At 41.9% G+C, this 20,641-nt stretch overlaps 1 protein-coding gene across 2 annotated transcripts in view; it reads left to right on the top strand.

The window, feature by feature from the left end:
* The window catches only part of PLD1 (phospholipase D1), a 198,866-nt gene that overhangs the window by 95,064 nt on the left and 83,161 nt on the right, over window positions 1-20,641 (top strand). For both annotated transcript variants that reach the window (XM_029071635.2, XM_029071647.2), the window contains exons 13-15: window positions 10,944-11,054; window positions 16,708-16,905; window positions 19,020-19,233. In XM_029071635.2, the coding sequence (XP_028927468.1) occupies window positions 10,944-11,054; window positions 16,708-16,905; window positions 19,020-19,233 (523 nt within the window). The remainder of the gene's footprint in view (window positions 1-10,943; window positions 11,055-16,707; window positions 16,906-19,019; window positions 19,234-20,641) is intronic.

Here is a 20,641-nt window from a genome sequence, read left to right as displayed (position 1 = left end):
TATTTATTGAGCACTTACTGTGTGCAGAGCACTGTACTAAGAACTTGGGAGAGTACAGTTCAACAGTAAACAGACACATTCCTTGTCCACAATGAGCTTACAGTCTAGAGGGAAGAAGACAGACATTAATATAAATAAATAAATATGTACATAAGCGCTGTGGGGCTGGGAGGGGGGGGATGTAAAAGGGAGCAAGTCAGGGTGACGCAGAAGGGAGTGGGCAAAGAGGAAAGGGGGGCTTAGTCTGGGAAAGCCTCTTGGAGGAAATGTGCCTTCAATGAGGCTTTGATTGGGGGGAGAATGTTTGAAGGATTTGAGGAGGGAGGGAATCCCAGACCAGAGACAGGATGTGGGTGAGGGGTCGGTGGCCAGATAAATGAGATGGAGGCACAGTGAGGTTTGCATTAGCGGAGTGAATTTTGTAAGCTGGGTTGTAGTAAAAGAGTAGCAAGGTGAGGTAGGAGGGGGCAAAGTGATTGAGTGCTATAGAGCCAGTGGTGAGGAGTTTTTGCTTGATGTGGAGGTGGATGGGCAACCACTTGAGTTTCTTGAGGAGTGGAGAAATATGTCCTGAACATTTTTTAAAAAAACATGATCTGGCCAACAGAATGAAGTATTGACTGGAGTGGAGAGAGACAGGAGGCTGGGAGGTCAGCAAGGAACTAATGCCGGAATCCAGGCGGGTTAGGATGAGTGATTGTATTTACGTGTTAACAGAGAAGAAAGGGTGGATTTTAGCGATGTTGTGACTTGCCCAGGTCACACCTCAGACAAGTGGTGGAGTGATGATTAGAACCCAGGTCCTTCTGACTCCCAGTCCCTTAGGCCATGCTGCTTCTCATTTCCATGATACATCAATGGAAATGATCCATTTGGGCCACCCTTTAAATATTATTGGAGCAATTTGCTAACTTGCCCTATACTCACTCAGCTGTGGGGTTAGAGTCTCTGTGGGCTGACTCTGAAAATAAAAGTCAAAAGAAAAAAAGTTTTTTGCGAGGAGGTTCTTTCCTCAAGCAGGACAGACAGACCTCTAGATCAAAGCAAAAACTCTCCATAACAAAAGTTATCCCTAAACCTGGGAGAAATAAAGCTACATTAAAGTGGATCAAAAATTAGTTGCCTGATAATCTTTTCTTCCCCCTATATGAAACATTCCTCCATCTTTCATCACCCTCACCATAGTAACCTCTAGATCCAGCGCTCAACGAATGCACTGATTTACTCCTCAGTGAGGCTTTATGCTGCCCAATAATCCTAGATGTAATTAGTGTGCAGTCATCAAAGCAGGTAGGTTTTGAGATAAGGTGTCAAACAAATGAAAGCAAATAAATGATAAGGCCTAAGAAGAAATGGTTAGGCTAGACAAAGACAGACTAAATCTAACCAGTGATATTTTTGACTGGAAAATGGTACAAAATGTTATTAAACCATATTAAGACCTCTGACCTTCTGCAACACTAGTTTTCCTCTCACTCAGACAGTTGCTCTAACAATGTTAAAAGCACTAACTCTGAATAAACACTTGATATCAAATCCTTCCCAAACTGCATTCAACTCCCATTAAACACCTCTTGCACTCATGTTTTGAGCCCATCAAAATCTAATTGCCAGCCCTCACATATGTTTTACCCTTTCCCACTTCCCAACCAGCAGAGAAGCAGTGTGATCTGGTGGAAAGAGCACCAGCCTGGGAGTCGAGGACCTGAGTTCTAAATCCCGGCCCTGCCACCTGCCAGCTGGGTGACCTTGGGCAAATCCCTTCACTTCTCTGTGCCTCATTTTCCTTATCTGGAAAGTGGCAATTAGGACTGTGAGCCCCATGTGAGGCAAGGACTGTGTCCAACATGATTAGCTTGTATCTACCCCAGTGCTTGGAACAGTGTGTGGAAGATTGTATATGTTTAACAGATACCATAAGAGAAGCAAACAGCAACCAAAAAAAACCCTTTGTGCCTCAGTTACTTTGTCTGTGAAATGGGAATTAAGGCTGTGACTGCCATGTGGAACACGGACTGTGTCCAACCTGATTATCTTGTATCAATTCTGTTTTTAGTACAGTGCTTGGCACATAGTAAGCAAGTAACAAATACTATTAAAAATACTGTACATACGTTTGCTCTTTCTGAAATTTCCTCCTCACTATCTACACTGAACTATTACTCTTCCTGCTTTCGAATTTCTCTCTCCTCAAAATTAATTTCTTCCAACATATCTTTGCTAGATTCATCTGACTTCCATCCTCCTTCCATCCTTCCCATATCCTCAAACCTTACCATTTCTTTAGACTGTGAGCTCATCGTGGGCAGGAATGCATCTTTTTGTTGTTACATTGTACTCTCCCATGTGCTTAATACAGTGCTTTGCACACAGTAAGCACTCAGTAAATATGATTGAATTAATTAATTCCCATGAGTACTTCTAGACAGCCTCTGTTTGTGATCTCTTCTGTCACTTGTGTTAAAACTTGTTTGTTCTACTTCTATTTCCTTTGTAACTCTCTCCTCTGCCTAGTTCTGTCCTCTGGGCATACTGAATGCTCAGAAAATGTTGTTGGTCTGAATATTCCTTTTGTATTTGTTTCATATAAACTAATATTCCCCAAATCTGGTGGATAGTCTTCAAAGCAAATAGTGATCATCTTAGATAAGAATTACTCAGTGATACTATTTCTGTTGTACTGAATCTATTTAGTCTGTTTTTAATCTAGCCAGGACATAATATTATCTAAGTATAACTGTTTAATGTCATATCATTTGAAGTGCGTGTAAGCATCTATCACATGAGTAATCTCAGTGAGTAACTGAAAAGCAGCCTGACCCATTGGAAAGAGCGTGGGTCTTGGAGTGAGAGGATGTGGGTTCTAATCCTCGTTCCCCTCTTGAGTTCATATTTTGCTCTGCTGCCTGGATCACTTTTCTAGAATATTGTTCTTTCCACGTCACCCCGCTCTTCAACAGGGGAAACAGCATGGCCCAGTGGAAAGAATATGGGCCTGGGAGTCAGAGGACCTGGATTCTAATTGTAGCTCCACATAATGGTGACAATAATAATGATAATAATGGTATTTGTTAAGCACTTACTATGCCAAGCACTGTACTAACTCCTCGGGTGGATACAAAGATTACAAAGTAATCAGGTCCCACATGAGGCTCATTTCATTCATGCATTCAATAGTATTTTTTTGAGCAATTACTGTGTGTAGAGCACTCTACTAAGGACTTGGGAGAATACAATACAATACAGTCAAAGTAGAAGGGAAAAAATTTCGAATCTCGATTTTGCAGATGAGGGAACTGAGTCACAGAGAAGTTGAGTGACTTGTTTGAGGTCACACAGCAGACATGTGAAGACGTATGGCCTAGAGGAAAGAGCACGGACCTGGGAGTCAGAGGGCCTGGGTTTTAATCCCAGTTATGCCCCTTGTCTGCTGTGGGACCCAGAACAAGTCACTTAACTTCTCTGTGCCTCAGTAACCTCTTCTGTAAAATAGGAATTAAATCCTTCTCCCTCCAATTTAGAATGTGAGCTCCTTGTAGGGCAGAGACTGTGTCCAACATGATTAACTTGTATGTACCCCAGCACTTAAGAACAGTGCTTGGCACCTAGTAAGCACTTAACAAGTATAATAATAATTATTATTATTACCATGTGGGTTGGGGATCATTATCTACCTAATTACCTTGTTCATTCATTCATTCAATCGTATTTTTTGAGTGCTTACTGTGTGCAGAGCACTGTACTAAGCATTTGGAAAGTACAGTTCAACAATAGAGACGATCCCTGCCCAAAATGGTCTTACAGTCTAGAAGCGGGGGAGACAAACCTCAAAACAAGTAAATAGGCAACAATAGCATCGATATAAATAAATAGAATTATAGATCTATAGACAGCAAAACAAGTAAACGGACATTAATATAAATAGAATTATAGATATGTTCAATTATACACAAGTGCTATGGAGCAGGGGGGTAGAGCAAAGGGAGTGAGTTGGGGCAATGGGGAGGGGAGGGGGAGTAAGGAAAGGGGGAGCTTGGTCTGGGAAGACCTCTTGGAAAATGTGAGTCTTCAGTAGGGCTTTGAAGGGGGGAAGTGTGATTGGTGGATTTGAGGAGGGAGGGCATTCCAAGCCAGAGGTAGGACGTGGGCCACAGGTCAGTGGCAGGCCAGGGTCAATGATGGGACAGGCGAGAAGGAGGCAGAGTGAGGTTAACACCAGAGGAACAGAGTGTGTGGGCTGAAATGTAGTAGGAGAGAAGGGAGGTGAGGCAGGAGCGGGCAAGGAGATGGACAGCTTTGAAGCCAAGAGTGAGGAGTTTTTGCTTGGTATGGAGGTTGATAGGCAACTCACTGGAGATTTTTGAGGAGGGAGGTGACATGCCCAGAATGTTTCTGTAGAAAGATAATCTGGACAGCAGAGTGAAGTATAGACTGAAGTGGGGACGGACAGGAGTTTGGGAGATCAGAAACAATGCTGATGCAGTAATACAGTCGGGATAGGATGAATGACTGTACTAACGTGGTAGTGGTTTGGATGGAAAGGAAAGGGCAGATCTTGGCGATGTTGTGAAAGTGAGACCGGCAGGTTTCGGTGACAGGTTGGATGTGTGGGGTGAATGAAAGAGCGGCGTCAAGGATGCCACCAAGTTTGCGGGCTTGTGAGATGGGAAGGATGGAAATGCCATCCACAGTGATGGGAAAGTCAGGGAGAGATCAGGGTTTGTTTCTGCCCCAGTACTTAGTACAGTGTCTGGCACATAGTAAGCGCTTAACAAGTACCATTAAGAAACAAAAAAGCCTCCAATAGTTGGCCATTTATTTTCATATCAATCAGTACCCCCTTGCCTTTAGTTTTGAGGCCTTCAGTCACCTCTCTCCTCACTGCTTTTCCTTGTTTCTCCTCTTACTACCACTTAGCCCTTACACTTGATTCCTCTAATACCGATCTGCTCCCGGGCCTTCATTTGTCACTCTCGCCATCAACCCCTTGATTAATTGTGGTATTTATTAAGCACTCACTATGTACCAAGCATCATTCTAAGCGTGGGGGTAGATACAAGGTAATCAGGTTGGACATAGACCGTGTCCCTCCTGGGGCTCACAGTTTTGATCCCCATTTTACAGATGAGGCCCAGAGAAGTGAAATGACTTGCCGAAGATCACACAGCAGACATCTGGCAGAGCCAGAATACACCCTCCTTCCTTCCTGGACATCTCTCTCCCTTCATATCTGGCCAACCCCTCCTGTCGTCATCTTCAGAGTCTTAAAAGTCAGGCCTGACTAATCAGTCTCTCATATCCCCACTCTGGTTTTTCTCTCTCTTGCATCACCTATGCACTTTAGTTCATTCTCCTTAAGCACTTTGGTACTTACCTCACCCTGACCTCTACAGGACTTATATTCACATGCTTAAACTCTGTTGCTTCCCTTACATTAATTTGTTTTAGTGCATGTCCCCCCTCCTAGATTGAAATCTCAATTGTACTCACCTGAGCACTTAGGACTGTGTTCTGCACTCTTTAAGTGCTCAATAAATACCACCGATTGATTGAAGGAGCTTACAGTCTGTGGAGGAGGCAGAAACACTCAGAAGGACTCTCTACCTTATATTTTGCTGATATGCATTTATTCTCTGTCATATTGTCAATATTCAAAGTTTCAAAAAAAAGGAACATACATTTCCATGTCCTGCCCCAGTTTCCGTTTTTAGTGCTAGTGCTGTTGATCAACCAGAGAAGCCTGAATGGCCCCAGAAACAATAAAGAACTTAGTTTTCCATGAATTCTGATGAGGTCACATAGTCGACTGGAACTCCAAGCTGAGTTGAAGTCTTTGGGTAAGGGAAAGAAATTAACTTGGGCTCTTGATTCTCTCTCCCTTTGATTTTTTTTTCCCTTCAGGAAAAAGCAGTTCACTAACAACATAGTTAAAAGGTTTTTTTTAATAAAAACAAATATTGTTTGGGAAGCAACATGGCATAGTGGCTAGAGCACAGAGCTGGGAGTCAGAAGGTCATGGTTCTAATCCCAGGTCTGCCACATGCCTGCTGTGTGACCTTGGGCAAGTCATTTCACTTCTCTATGCCTCAGTTACTTCATCTGTAAAATGGGGATTGAGACTGTGAAGCCCACGTGGGACAGGGTCCGTGTCCAATCCAATCTGCTTGTGTCCATCCCAGCGTTTAGTAGGGTGCCTGGAACATAGTAAGCACTTAACAAATGCCATAATGATTATTATTATTTTCACTCATTTCTCCAAGACTTTACTGCATTCCCCAACATCTTTAGGCAGCCACAGTTTATACAAGTATTTTCTTTAGTCTTTTTTCACATTAAGGGGAAACTCATATCCATTGGCTTATGGCACTAAATCAACTCTCCCTCCATAATCTTTTTTCCTACCGACAACAGCCCAGCTTGGACACTTCATCCTTCTCTAGCCAACCTGTTTATTGTGCCTTGCTCTTCTCTACCTCATTCCCAACTACTTGCTCACACCCTCTCCCTTCCACAACTAGCTGGAGACCATTGTAAACCACATCTCCTCCAGGAGGCTTTCCTGAATAATTAGTCATCTCGCCATCTTAAATGCTCTCTACAGCCATTTCTACAAAGGTACTGTGTCACCCTGTCACCCTGATAATCAATCACACCCTTCCATACTATTTATGTACATATCTTTAGTCTATGTTACCTCCTCTTCTTTGGGGTGGTGTAATAGTAATGTAGGAAGAGTGGTAATAATTCATATTGGAGAAGCACCATGTTTTAGTAGATAGGACACGGGCTTGAAAGTTCATTCAATCAATAGTATTTATTGAGCGCTTATTATGTGCAGAGCACTGTACTAAGTGCTTAGGATGTACAAATCAGTAACAGATAGAGACAGTCCCTGCCCTTTGATGGGCTTACAGTCTAATCATGTTGGTATTTGTTAAGCGCTTACTACGTGCAGAGCACTGTTCTAAACGCTGGGGTAGATACAGGGTAATCAGGTTGTCCCTTGTGAGGCTCACAGTTTTCATCCCCATTTTACAGATGAGGTAAGTGGAGCACAGAGAAGTTGTGACTTGCCCATAGTCACACAGCTGACAAGTGGCAGAGCCAGGATTCGAACCCATGACCTCTGACTCCCAGGCCCAGCCTCTTTCCCCTGTCTCTCCCCTCTAGATTTCAAACTCATTGTGGGCAGGGAATGTGTCTGTTTATTGTTGTGCTGTACTCTCCCAAGCACTTAGTACAGTGCTCTGCACACAGCGCTCACTAAATAGGATTAAATGAATGAATGAGTGAATGAAAGTTGGAAGGACCTAGGTTCTAATCCCAGCTCTTTCACATGTCTGCTGTGTGACCCTGGGCAGTCACTTCACTTCTCTGAATCTCAGTTACCTCATCTGTAAAAGGGGGATTAAGAGTGTGAGCCCCATGTAGGACAGGGACTGTGTCCAACCTGATTAACTTGTGCTGCCCCAGCACTTAAAAGAGTGCTTGGCACATAGTGAAGTGCTTAAGAGTACCATAATTATTATTGTTATAATTTTATGTAGTGCTAGCTCTATGTTCAGAGCAGTGTATTAAACTCTGAAAGAGAGTACAAGAGGGAATCCGGCACAAACTCCATTCCTCAAGGGGCACACAAAGGTCAGGGAGAGAACTAGAAACAGAGATATCAGAAACAATGAATAATAATCATTGTGGTATTTGTTAAACACTTACTATATGCCAAGCATTGTACTGAGCACTGGGGTAGATACAAGATTATCAGGTTTTACATGGGAATGACAGTTTTAGTAGGAGGGAGAACATGGTTAAATTCTGATTTTGCAGGTGAGAAAACTGAGGCACAGATAAGCAAAGGTCACACAGGAGACAAGTGGTGGAGCTGCATGGTGCAGTGGATAGAACTTGTCTTAAGAGTCCGAAGGACATGGGTTCTAATCTCAGCTCCACCATTTGTCTTCTGTGTGACCTTGGGCAAGTCACTTCACTACTCTGGGCCTTTTAACCTCATCTGTAAAATGAGGATTGAGACTTTGAGCCCCACTTAGGACAGGGACCGTGTCCAACCCGATTTCCCTGTATTCTCCCCAGTAATCAGTACCATACGTAGCACATAGTAAGTGCTTAAATACCGTTATAAGAATCCAGGTCCTCTGTTTTCCAAGTTCCTTCTCTTTGCATTAGGCCATGCTGCTTTTGTGAAGCTATGAAGCATTCAAACAATAAAACATTAAAACAGCATAAAAAACAATGATAAAATATAATTTAGTGTCTGTCTTTCCTATGTTCTCTCCTAAGTATTTAGTATAGTAATCAGCATACATTTGGTCCAAATTAAATGTCACCCCTCTCCTCAAAAAACTCAAGTGGTTGCCCAGCCTCCTCCGCATCAAACAAAATTCTCCTCACCATTGACGTTAAAGCACTCTGCCACCTTGCCCCCGCCTTCCTCACCATTCTCCTTCTACAACCCACCCACACACTTGGATCCTCTACTGATAACCTTCTCACTGTGCCTCGCTCTCGTCTGTCTTGCCGCTGACCCCAGACCCATTTCCTGCCTGTGGCCGGGAGCGCCCTGCCTCCTCAATTCCTCCTCTCCCTGCCGTTCAAAGCCTTACTGAAAGCCCATCTCCAAGAGGTCTTCCCAGACTGGGCCGCCCACTTTCCTCTTCTCCCACTCCCTTCTGTGTCACCCTTACTTGTTCCCTTTGTTCTTCCTCCCTCTGAGCCCCACATCACTTATGTACATAACTGTAATTTATTTATTTGTATTGATGTCTGTCCATCCCATCTAGACTGTAAGCTTGTTGTGGGCAGGGAATGTGTCTGTTTATTGTTTCATTGTACTTTTCCAAGTACTTAGCACAGTGGTATGCACACAGTAAGTGCTCAATAAATATGATTGAATGGATGAAAAAATACTAGGGATTGATTCCATATTATAGAATCATTAATTTATAGCAAGTATAGTGTAGGATTGTGATGTATAAAAGACTTGAGTTAAATTCCCTTTACCCTTGACAAAAAATATAATGCTTTGGGGACATACCCAGGTGAATTTTTTATTCTATTCCAAAATCAATGAATGATTTCTTAATAATTAATTGTGTACTGCATGTCAATTGCTTATGAACTGGGCTGCTGAAAATACAAATTGATAAGAATGTCATCTTAATGATAGCAGAGTTTTTCTTTTATGTGCTTCCTTTTTGGAAGCATTTTAGTAAATCTCTTTTAATTCTTCTTGTTCAAATGAAAAAGGTTTAAAGCTATTTACCATTTTTCTTTTAGAGTTAATTCTTTCAGGTGAGGCAGTGCACATCTTTCAAAGAAGTGTCTGATAGCATTAGTGTATGGGTTGCAGTTTTAACCTCGATTAGTAGTCATATCTCTATTCTTTCAAAAATGTGGGGAATGGAGAGCAAACAACTTCAGGATGCAATTTGTGTGGCTAATGGTTGCCTACCTTTGTATCTGGGAAGAGAGTAAATGGAATAGCTCAGAATGGAAGGGCCCATGATCTCAAAAAAGAAAGATTCTAACAAGATATCCATGCCGCTATCTGGATGAATGCAAAAGAAATTGGACTGTGAGTCTGTCCAATTGGACTAGGAATAGGTATAATTTTTAAATATCCACAATCCTATGTCCTACTTGCAGTTTGAAGTGTTCACTATCATTAAAGGTTTTATCTTGATGGATGGAACAACCAATAAAAAATAGTGTATTGATGGATTCTTTAAAGTTACCAGCAAGTTCACATTGAAATGTGAAAATTTTTGTTTTAAAGGTAACTATTCTAGGACTGATAATGGTTGAAATTATGATTCTCTGTCCTGCAGACTCACAATTTGCTGTAAATTTCCACCCAACCACCTTGCCCCAACTATACTTAGCCTGGAGCTCAGATATTATTTAATCTTCTATAAGTAAACATCAGAAGTTTATTTACATTGTGAACCATACTTTCTGTTTTTATTAAACATTATACCTTTCTATAAAGTGAATTTTTATAGGCCTTGGACTTGTTCTGCTTTGCAGAGCTGTTTTTTCTAACATTATTCCAGTTCATGAATGCACAGGTGTGCACAGTAGTTGATGGTTTTTTTTGAGCATCAGCATCACTGTGGAAGCCTGTACTGGTTGTTTATCTGTAAGGATGGTGGGAGAAGAAAAACATGAAATTGATTAATAGTAATGATAATTTTGGCATTTGATAAATAGTTACTATGTGCCAAGCATTATGCTAAATGCTCAGGTAAATGCAATATAATGAGATGCAGTCCCTGCCCCACAAGGGGCTCACAGTTTAAGGGGAGGGGAGAACAGCCTTTTAATCTCATTTTAGAGATGAGAACGATGAGGCTCAATGAAGATAAATTGCAGACTCAAGGGTGCACAGCAGGCAAGAGGTGGAGCTGGGATTAGAACCCAGGTCACCTAATTCCTAGGTCAAAGGGACATTCCACTAGGCCATACAAGCAGCATGATTTTAAAGGATTCCTCATTGTATCTGTTGAAGGAAAAGAAAATTATGCAAGATTATTCCCCAAGGTACCTGTCATTTTTGACTAAAATAATGTAGTTTGTTGAATTGAATTTTCACCATCATTTTGCCCGACTGCTTTAGACAGAACCTCATGTAGTCTAAAACACATAAACAACAAAAGCATTGGATTTCAATCTTGACATCATTGCGAAACGCTTCACAGCAAAGGCTCCTGGAAACCATTTCAGATCATGTAAAAGCATCCATTTAGGGAGATTGCCAAACCTGGCATTCTGGATGGGTAATTAGTCCAAATGTTACCCATTTCTCCATTGCATGAAGTGAGTAGGGATTTCCCACTTTTGAGCTAATGGTGGTGGTTTTTGTTTTTATTTCATCTAGTGTGTTCTTTCTAAAATATTATTTGTCTATTTTTTTTTGTATGTGACAGAAACAAGGTGTGAGAATTTTTATTATGCTCTACAAAGAAGTTGAACTTGCTCTTGGTATCAACAGTGAATATAGCAAACGGACATTAATGAAATTGAATGACAATATTAAGGTACTCTTTCTTATCCTTCATGAATGTATATATGATTTATCTTCTGAGGATTCATAAGTCTAAGAAGCTGAGAAGAAAAGGTTTTTCTAAGGTTTGGATTTATTACCAGGAATACTATGTAGTTGCTTCTAATAATAGTAATTCATTAATTCAATAATATTTATCGAGCACTTACTATGTGCAGAGCACTGTACTAAGCACTTGGAATATACAATTCATGATAATGATAGTAATAATAATAAAGACAGTGTTTCCGTGAGTCAGTCAAATCAATAATATTCATCGAGCATTTATTCTATGCAAAACACTGGACTAAGGACCTAGGAAAAAGCAAGAGTGGAGATGGATACTAAAATGGACCAGAACAGCAGAAGGAGATTTGATTTCAGAAGGGCTTTGAAGATGGGGAGAGCAAATGTCTGCCGGTTTTAAAGGGGGAGGGATTCCAGGAAGGAAAGCTCATGAGGTTTGCTAGAGGTTGACATGAGCAAGCAAGAGGTTGACATGAGAGACGTGAGAATGAGGCACATTGCATACGTTGCCTTGAGAGGAATGAAGCATGCTGGCTGGGTTGTAGTGGGAGAAAAGCAAAGATAATTAGGTGGGAGGGGCTGATTTAGTGTTTTAGAGCCAGTTGTCAGGGAGTTCCTCAGTGAAGAGAGGAATCATTGGGAGATTGAAGAGAGGAAGGCAGTGAATCATTGCGCGTGAAGAGGCGTACACAAGCGATGTTTAGGAAAATTCATTCAATCGTATTTACTGAGGAAAAATGACATGGACAGCAGAATTAAGCATGAACTGTAGAGGTGAGAGGGTGGAGGCTCTGAAGAAGCTGATGCAGAAGTCAGCCAGATATGACAAGGGCATGGAGAAGAGTGGTGGCAGTTTGGTTGGAGACAGAGAGATGGATCCTAGAGATGTTGTGAATGTACAACTGACATAATTTTCAATATGTGGATGGAAAGACATGAGTCGAGAACAATACCCAGGTTTCTGGCTTATGAGATATCTAGCAAAAACTCCTCACTATTGGCTTCAAAGTGCTCCATCACCTTGCCCCTTCTTACCTCACCTCCTTTCTCTCCTACATCTTGGCCCACACACTCCGCTCCTCAGCCACTAACTTCTCACTGTGCCTCGTTCTCGCCTCTCCCTCCGTCGACCACTGACCCACATCCTACCTCTGGCCTGGAATGCCCTCCTTCCTCAAATCCCCCAAACTAGCACACTTCCCTAAGACTGAGCTCCTTATCTTCCCTCCTAAACCCTGTCCTGTCCCTGACTTCCCTGTCGACGGCACTACCATCCTTCCCGTCTCACAGGCCCGCAACCTTGCTGTCATCCTTGACTCTGCTCTGTCATTCACCCCACACATCCAATGTCACCAACACCTGATGGTCTCACCTTCACAATATCGCCAAGATCCGCCCTTTTCTCTCCATCCAAACTGCTACCTTGCTGGTACAAGCTCTCATAGTATCCCGACTGTATTACTGTGTCAGCTTCCTCTCTGATCTCCCTTCCTCCTGTCTCTCTCCACTCCAGTCTATTCTTCATTCTGCTGCCCGGATCATCTTCCTACAGAAACGGTCTGGGCATGTCACTCCCCTCCTCAGAAACCTCCAATGATTGCCTATCAACCTTCTCACGAAACAAAAACTCCTCACCCATTGGCTTTAAAACAGTCCATCACCTTGCCCCCTCCTACCTCACCTCCCTTCTCTCTACTGCCTACTCCATACACAAGGGTAGATAATGTTTCGAGGAGAAGAGGTCAGAAGGATTAGGATGGGGTTAATCATTTTTTTGGCAACAGGTAGTCGTTGGTGTCCTTGGAGAGAGAGGTTTTGGTATAGTAGAGGGGGAGGAAGCCAGAGTGTAGAGGGTCAAGGGATTTGGAAGAGAGGAGACAGAGGCAGCGGGTTTAAAACCTCATTCGAGGAGTTTGGCTGCAGTGGAAAGGAGATTGGACAGTAGCTGGATCAATCAGTCGTATTTATTGAGCGCTAACTGGGTGCAGACCACTGTGCTAAGCACTCGGAAAGGTACAATATAACAGAGGTGGTAGACACATTCCCTGCCTGCAGTGAGGTTATAGTCTGGAGGGGGAAACAATTTATAGATATTTAGATAAGTGATTTGGGCTGAGGGAGTGGTGATAAAGGGAGCAAGTTCTCGAGCAAGGCTGATGCAGAAGGGAGTGGGAGAGGAGAAAATGAGAGCTTAGTTGTGGAAGGCCTCTTGGAGAAGATGTGGTTTTAATAAGGCTTTAATAAGGAAGGGAAGATGATGGTCTGTCATTCTAGGCCAGAGGCAGGATGTGGGTGAGGGCTCAGCTGTGAGATAGGCAAGACCGAGGTACAATGAGTAGGTTGGCTTTAGAGGAACAAAGTGTGCAGGTTGGGATGTAGAAAGAAATCGGGGAGGTAAGCTAGGAGGGAGCAAGTTTACTGAGTGATTTAAAACTGATGGTAAGGAGTTTGTTTGATACAGAGGTGTATGAGCAACTACTGGAAGTTCTTGAGTAATGGGGAAACATAGACTGAATGTTTGGATGGTTCAGTGGGATTGAGATAGGGTTTGGTTAGGATGAGAAACATGGGTGCCGTTTAAGGCAGAAAGTAGAGAGTCACCAGAATGAGCTGTTGACGATGGTGGTCAGGGAGGAAAAATGAGTGGGTGCAAAAGTTTTCATAAAAGATTCGTGTACTTATTGCTGGATGACCAAAGTAAATTGTTTTCTGTTTTCTCATATCCTTGCAGAGTTTCTTATTGGCCTATAGATTTTCAGTTAATATGGCATTTATTTGATTTAAATATAATGGGAGCTTAGGATCCACATTGCTAAATTACACTGACAATTTTCCTCAACAACTAAAATCTAGGGATAAATATTGGATTTAATAGGAATGTTCGTGAAAATGCCTGCCATGTATTCATTGTGTTTTTCATTATGAGATATTTTCTCAAGCGTGTCTGATTGAAGTTGACAGCCTATTTTCTACTTATCACAAATAAAGTGGTACAATATTTCAGGAGCCATTGAATATTCCTTATTGTAAGTGAATAACAAAAATCCTCCATATGCCCATCATTGAAAGTGTGGGATATTTAAATAGATAATTTTTGAAAGTGGAAAGCAATGTGGTCTAGTGGAAGAACCCAGACCTGGGCATCAGAGTACCTGGGTTCTAATCCTGGCTCTGCCACTTGTCCGCTGTGTGACCTTGGGCAAGCAGTTTATCTTTTCTTTGCCTCTGTTTCCTCATCTGCAAATCAGGAATTCAGTCCTGTTCTCCCTCCTACTTTGTCTGTGAGGCACATGTGGGACATGATTATCTTGCATCAACCTAAGCACTTAGTACAGTGCTTGACACATAGTAAGCACTTAAAAAATAACACAATGATTATTTTCGTGTGCAGCACTTACTAGAAAACACTGGGATACACCTCTAAATCTAGAGGTCTTTAAAATATCACATATATTCTCATATGTAGAATGGTGTCAGTCTGTATTTTCTCCAGAGCTGGGATAAACAGGACCAGTGTGTTGTAACTTTTTTGGGTGGGACACATTCAACACATGAGGTTCTGTCTCTGGGGAATTTCACTCACCATCTGTTTCCTACTTCCAGAGGAGCAAAGGGTGGTGCCCAAAGAGCATGTCTAATGGGAGGCAAGATCACCAATTCAGCCAGCTCCTGTATTCAATTTGATTAAGAATAATAATAATGATTGTGGTATCTGTTAAGCACTTACTATGTGCCAGGCACTGTTCTAAACATTGGGGTAGATACAAGCTAATTGGATTGGACACAGTTCCTGTCCCACAGAGGCCTCACAGTCTTAATCCCCATTTTTACAGATGAGGGAACTGAAGCACAAAGAAGTTGAGTGACTTGCCCAAGGTCACACAAGCGGTAGTAGAACTCGGGTCCTTCTGACCCCTAGGCATGTGCTCTATATATTAGGCCACGATTATACACATGTGAGCACCCCCTTCACGAGTACAGGACTCAAGTCAGTTATATTTAAGCACTTAGGAGAGTACATTATAAGAATAAATGGACCCATTCCCTGCCCACAGGGAATGGCCCCATCAGGTGGATTTCTTCCATACTGCAATGGTTGGAAGAAGCCGGCCTCAAGCTGATTGAGGACGAGTTGAATTTTCAGAGTCCTTTCCAAATTAGTCATTCTTGGATTTAGAACTTCAGTAATCTTCACTGTCACCTGGAGTTACTTGGAGAACTCTGTTAATTGTATTAATGCTGGAATGAAATTCATAGACCTCACGTTAAATCCTGTAAAATGAAGTAGGAAAATGATGACTGAAGAGTAAATATATGGAGAGCTAAGTTAATAACTGTGGTATAAGTTAAGCATTACTCTGTGTCAGACAGTATTGCCTAGTGACTGGGCCTGGGAGTCAGAAGGGCCTTGATTCTATTCTGAGTGAATTTAGGCAAGTTACTACTGAGTGAACTTGGGCAAGTTACGTAACTTCTTGGTGCCTCAGTTACCTCACCTGAAAAATGGGGATTAAAACTGTGAGCCCCCAGTGGGACAACCCGATTACCTTGTATCAACCCCAGCGCTTAGAACAGTGTTCAGTACATAGTAAGTGCTTAAGAAATACCATTATTATCATTATTATTAAATACCACAATTATTATTAATCACTGGGATAGGTACAAGATAATTGGGTCCCACAAAGGGCTTACAGTCTGAGAAGCAGCGTGGCTCAGTGGAAAGAGCACGGGCTTTGGAGTCAGAGTTCATGGGTTCGAATCCCGGCTCGGCCACTTGTCAGCTGTGTGACTTTGAGCAAGTCACTTAACTTCTCTGTGCCTCAGTTACCTCATCTGTAAAATGGGGATTAAGACTGTGAGCCCCACGTGGGACAACCTGATTCCCCTGTGACTACCCCAGTGCTTAGAACAGTGCTCGGCACATAGTAAGCGCTTAACAAAAGCAACATTATTATTTATTATTAAGTCAGAGGGAGAACAGGAACAGAATCTCCATTTTGTAGATGAGGGAACTGAGACACAGAAAAGTTAAGTGATATTAATCACTGGGATAGGTACAAGATAATTGGATCCCACAAAGGGCTTACAGTCTAAGTCAGAGGGAGAACAGGAACAGAATCTCCATTTTGCAGATGAGGGAACTGAGACACAGAAAATTTAGGTGACCTGCTTAAGGTCACACAGCAGGTAAGCGGTGGAGCCAGAATTAGAACCCAGATCCCTAAGTCAGGTGACCTGCTCAAGGTCACACAGCAGGTAAGCAGTGGAGCCAGAATTAGAACCCAGATCCCTAAGTCACAGGCTCTTGTTCTTTCCAGTAGGCTACTCCACTTCTCATAAAGTGCAGTCTTCAAGGTGATGCCCAGTGACAGCACTTAAAGAATAGTTATCCTCCATAACTTCCTGAAGAGTAAATTTACAAAAACCTTTTCGTTCTCCTTAAACTGAAGATCCAATCAAATATACCCAGTGCATTTTAATATGAGTGCTCAAAGATATTGCATTTTAAGGTGAATCTGAAGCTTCTAGTAGTTGATAGTATAAAAGAAATAGTCAGTGGATTAAAAAATAAATTTGTCATAGATTTTGACTGGTGATTTTTTTTTTCCCTCCCTCTTCAGGTAATGAGGCACCCAGATCATGTGGCATCTACAGTGTATCTTTGGGCTCATCATGAGAAACTTGTTGTCATAGACCAGTCTGTGGCTTTTATCGGGGGAATCGATCTGGCCTACGGGAGATGGGATGACAACGAACACAGACTGACTGATGTTGGCAGTGTTAAGCGAGTCACCGCGGGACAGCCGATAGCACTACAAGTAAGGGAAAAGGCCTCTAGGCTGGGATTGATGTCTTTATTTTTTTTTCATTGTCTTTGGATTTTAAGGGAAGCACCACAACCTCTTGGCTGGAAGCTCGTCATGGGCAGGGAGCGGGTCTGTTATTATATTGTACTCTCCCAAGAACTTAATACAATGCTGTGCACAGAGTAAGCTCTCAATAAATATGATTGAATGAATGCTACAGCACGGGCATGGGAGTCAGAGAGATCTGGGTTCTCATTTGAGTTCTGCCCCTTGTCTGCTGTGTGACCTTGGGCAAGTCACTTAACTTCTCTATGCCTCAGTTACCTCATTTGGAAAATAGGGATTAAGACTAGGAGCCCCATGTGGGACATGGACAGTGTCTGACCTGACTAGCTCATATGTACCCCAGAGCTTAGTAAAATGCCTGGCACATAGTAAGCACTTAACAAATACTATTAAAAAATTAAAATTCCATGGACAAGATAGACTGGACACAAATCATAGAGGGCCAGGGTACATCATTTAGGGTAATGGGTTTGGCCTGGATCCTCTATTTGGGAGACAAAATCTCCATTTCAAACTTCAGCTTTTGGTGTTTTCAGCTTCATATACAAAAATTGTATTTCGCCCTCCATTTTTTCCTTCGTTAAGAATAATGAAGGAAATAATTCAATCTAGTCTGTTTAATTGCTATTTGGATATCATTTTCACATTTAAAAAGATGCAAACTTAGTTTAATAGATTTTAAACCAGGTATTGTTCTAAGTGCTGGAGAAGATACAAGATAATCAGGAAGGACACAGTCCATGTCCTACATGGGACTCACAGTCTTAATCCCCATTTTGTAGATGGGGTAACTGAGTCATACAGAAGTTAAGTGACTTGCCCAGGATCACACGACAAGTGATATAGATGGAATTAGAATCCAGGTCCTCAGAATCCCAGGTCAGCATCCATTAAGCCACTTTACTCCTTCTTCCATGTTGGGGGTGGCATTTGTTAAGCAGCGTGACTCAGTGGAAAGAGCAAGGGCTTGGGAGTCACAGATGTCATGGGTTCAAATCCCGGCTCTGCCACTTGTCAGCCGTGTGACTGTGGGCAAGTCATTTATTAGTGGTATTCGTTAAACGCGTACTATGTGCAAAGCACTGTTCTAAGTGCTGGCGGGGGATACAAGGTGATCAGGTTGTCCCACATGGAGCTCACAGTTTTTAATCCCCATTTTCCAGATGAGGTAACTGAAGCCCAGAGAAGTTAAGTGACTTGCCCAAAGTCACACCTATTTGAACACCTTACATCTGATACCATGAACTGGTTGTAATTCACTGGTCCTGCTGGCTTCCTAGCTCCTTTTCTTGGTAGCCCTTTACCTAAATTGGAGCTCTTTATGCCTGAGCCTCAGTCAGCTCATCTGTAAAACAAAACAAAAAAAATGGGGATAAGAGCATGTGCCCCAAGGTGGGACAGGGACTGTGTCCAACCCGATTAATCTGTATCGACCCCAGTGTTTAAAGCAGTTGTTGGCACATAGTAAGCACTCAATAAGTACCATAATAATAATTATTATTCGTTCCTATTTATTGAGCGCCTATCTTGAGCAGCGCACACCTAGCTGATACCGCGCACAAAACTCACATGAATACAGCTCCTGCCTGCAGGCCCTGTTTGCTGTTCTTAGGTTTGATTCTGCCCCAATTTTGCATAATGTCTATTAAGACTGTGTATTATTCATAATGATAATCAGGATAATATGAGCTTCATGAATCAGCATTGTGACAATTTCTTAATACAATCTGGGAATTCTAATTTACTGGCATGACTTCTGAAGTAAAAATTATATTCCTTGGCAAGGCCAAATTAAAATACTCATGAACTATGATAATTGTTTAGCAATATAAAATGTCATTACCTCAAATAATGAATGTGTCCAGTATAAATGAGTTCCTTAGAAAAACCGACTGGGGTAGAATGTGGTCGACATTTTATCCGTTGAAGTAAAGGTAAAAAACCCAAGATTGAACTGATCCAGACATCAAAGCTGATTTCTTTAGCTGTGGAGATGCATCTGTAATTTAGATTGTAATATCTCAGCTCTATTTGATTTCAGTAGTTTTTAATGTCCTCAGGCTGCAGCAATAGAATCCTTAGACGCCTTAAACCTCGAAGATACAATGGACTCAAAGAAAACACTCCTAGTCCAGAAAAACACTGATGATATGGATTCCAAAATGAAAGGAATAGGAAAACCAAGGAGGTTTTCCAAATTCAGCCTTTACAAGCAACTCCACAGACACAACCTGCCAAGTGCTGATAGTGTCAGCAGCCTAGACAGCTCATCAAGTAAGTGACTTTCTTTCAGTTGAATTTACCTTAAAAACAAAATATATTTTGTTTGCTGTGTACTGAGGCTTCCCCCATCATTCTGAAACAATGAAATGAACAATTTCCAAGCTTGGCAGAGAATCTCTTGAAGAGACTTCAGCTTAAAAAGCCCTTACAGTTGTTTTGGAATGAATGATATTTATATTAATGAAAGTCAAGCTGTGTGGCCGAGTGGAAAGAGCCCAAACCTGGGAGTCAAAGGATCCGGGTTTGAATTTCAACTTTGCCCCCTGCTTGCTGTGTGACCTTGGGCAAGTCATACCACTTCACTGTGCCTCATTTTCTTCATCTGTAAAATGGTGATTTGGGAAACGGGAACAGTGTCCAATCTGATTCATTTGTATGTGCCCCAAAGTTGAATGAAATGGTTGGTACAGAGTAAGTGCTTAACAAATATCATTATCAATAACAATAATAACAATTATTATGGTACTTGTTAAGAGCCTACTATGTGCCAAGCACTTTTCTAAGCATTCATTCATTCAGTAGTATTTATTGAGCACTTACTATGTGCAGAGCACTGTACTAAGCGCTTGGAATGTATAAATCGGTAACAGAGACAGTCCCTGCCCTTTGATGAGCTTACAGTCTAATCGGGGAGACAGACAGACAAGAACAATAGCAATAAATAGAATCAAGGGGATGAACATCTCATTAAAACTATAGCAAATAAATAGAATCAAGGTGATGTACATCTCATTAACAAAATAAATAGGGTAATGAAAATATATACAGTTGAGCGGACGAGTACAGTGCTGAGGGGGTAGATACAAGTTAATCAGGTTAGACACAGTCCCTGTTCCACATGAGGCTCACAGTCTAAGTAGGGATGGAGTAGGATCAAATCCCCGTTTTACAGATGAGATAACCGAGTCACAGAGAAGTGAAGTGACTTGCCCAAGATCATAGAGCAGACAAGAGGTGGAGCGGGGATTAGAACTCGGGTCCTCTGACTCCCAGGCCAATGCCGGATGGATGACTAGCTGGGGTCAACTCACCCCAAAGGTCACTAATGGAATGAACTTCTTGCTGCTGAGGCAAAGTGGAGGAGATAACAAAAAATTGCACAGCCCTACCACAGCCTTGATGAGATGACATACATAGGCAGAGAATGGGCCTATCAACTATTTTATACCGTACTCTCCCAAGTGCTTAGTACAGTGCTGTGCACATAGTAAATGCTTAGTAAAGTGCATTGATTGATAAATGCTGAGTAATTCAGCAGTATGGTTCCTGTAGTATTTGGTAATGGTGTCACTGAGTAAAAGAGTAAAGTATACTGGGGTCATTTCGTAGTTTCACTAAAGAACAACTGTAAGTCCAATATTTACAATCTTCCAAGCACTTAGTACAGTGTTCTACACAC

This window comes from Ornithorhynchus anatinus, chromosome 1, assembly GCF_004115215.2.
Source record: "Ornithorhynchus anatinus isolate Pmale09 chromosome 1, mOrnAna1.pri.v4, whole genome shotgun sequence".
Classification (NCBI taxonomy): domain Eukaryota; kingdom Metazoa; phylum Chordata; class Mammalia; order Monotremata; family Ornithorhynchidae; genus Ornithorhynchus; species Ornithorhynchus anatinus.
This window is presented reverse-complemented; position numbering and strand designations above follow the sequence as displayed.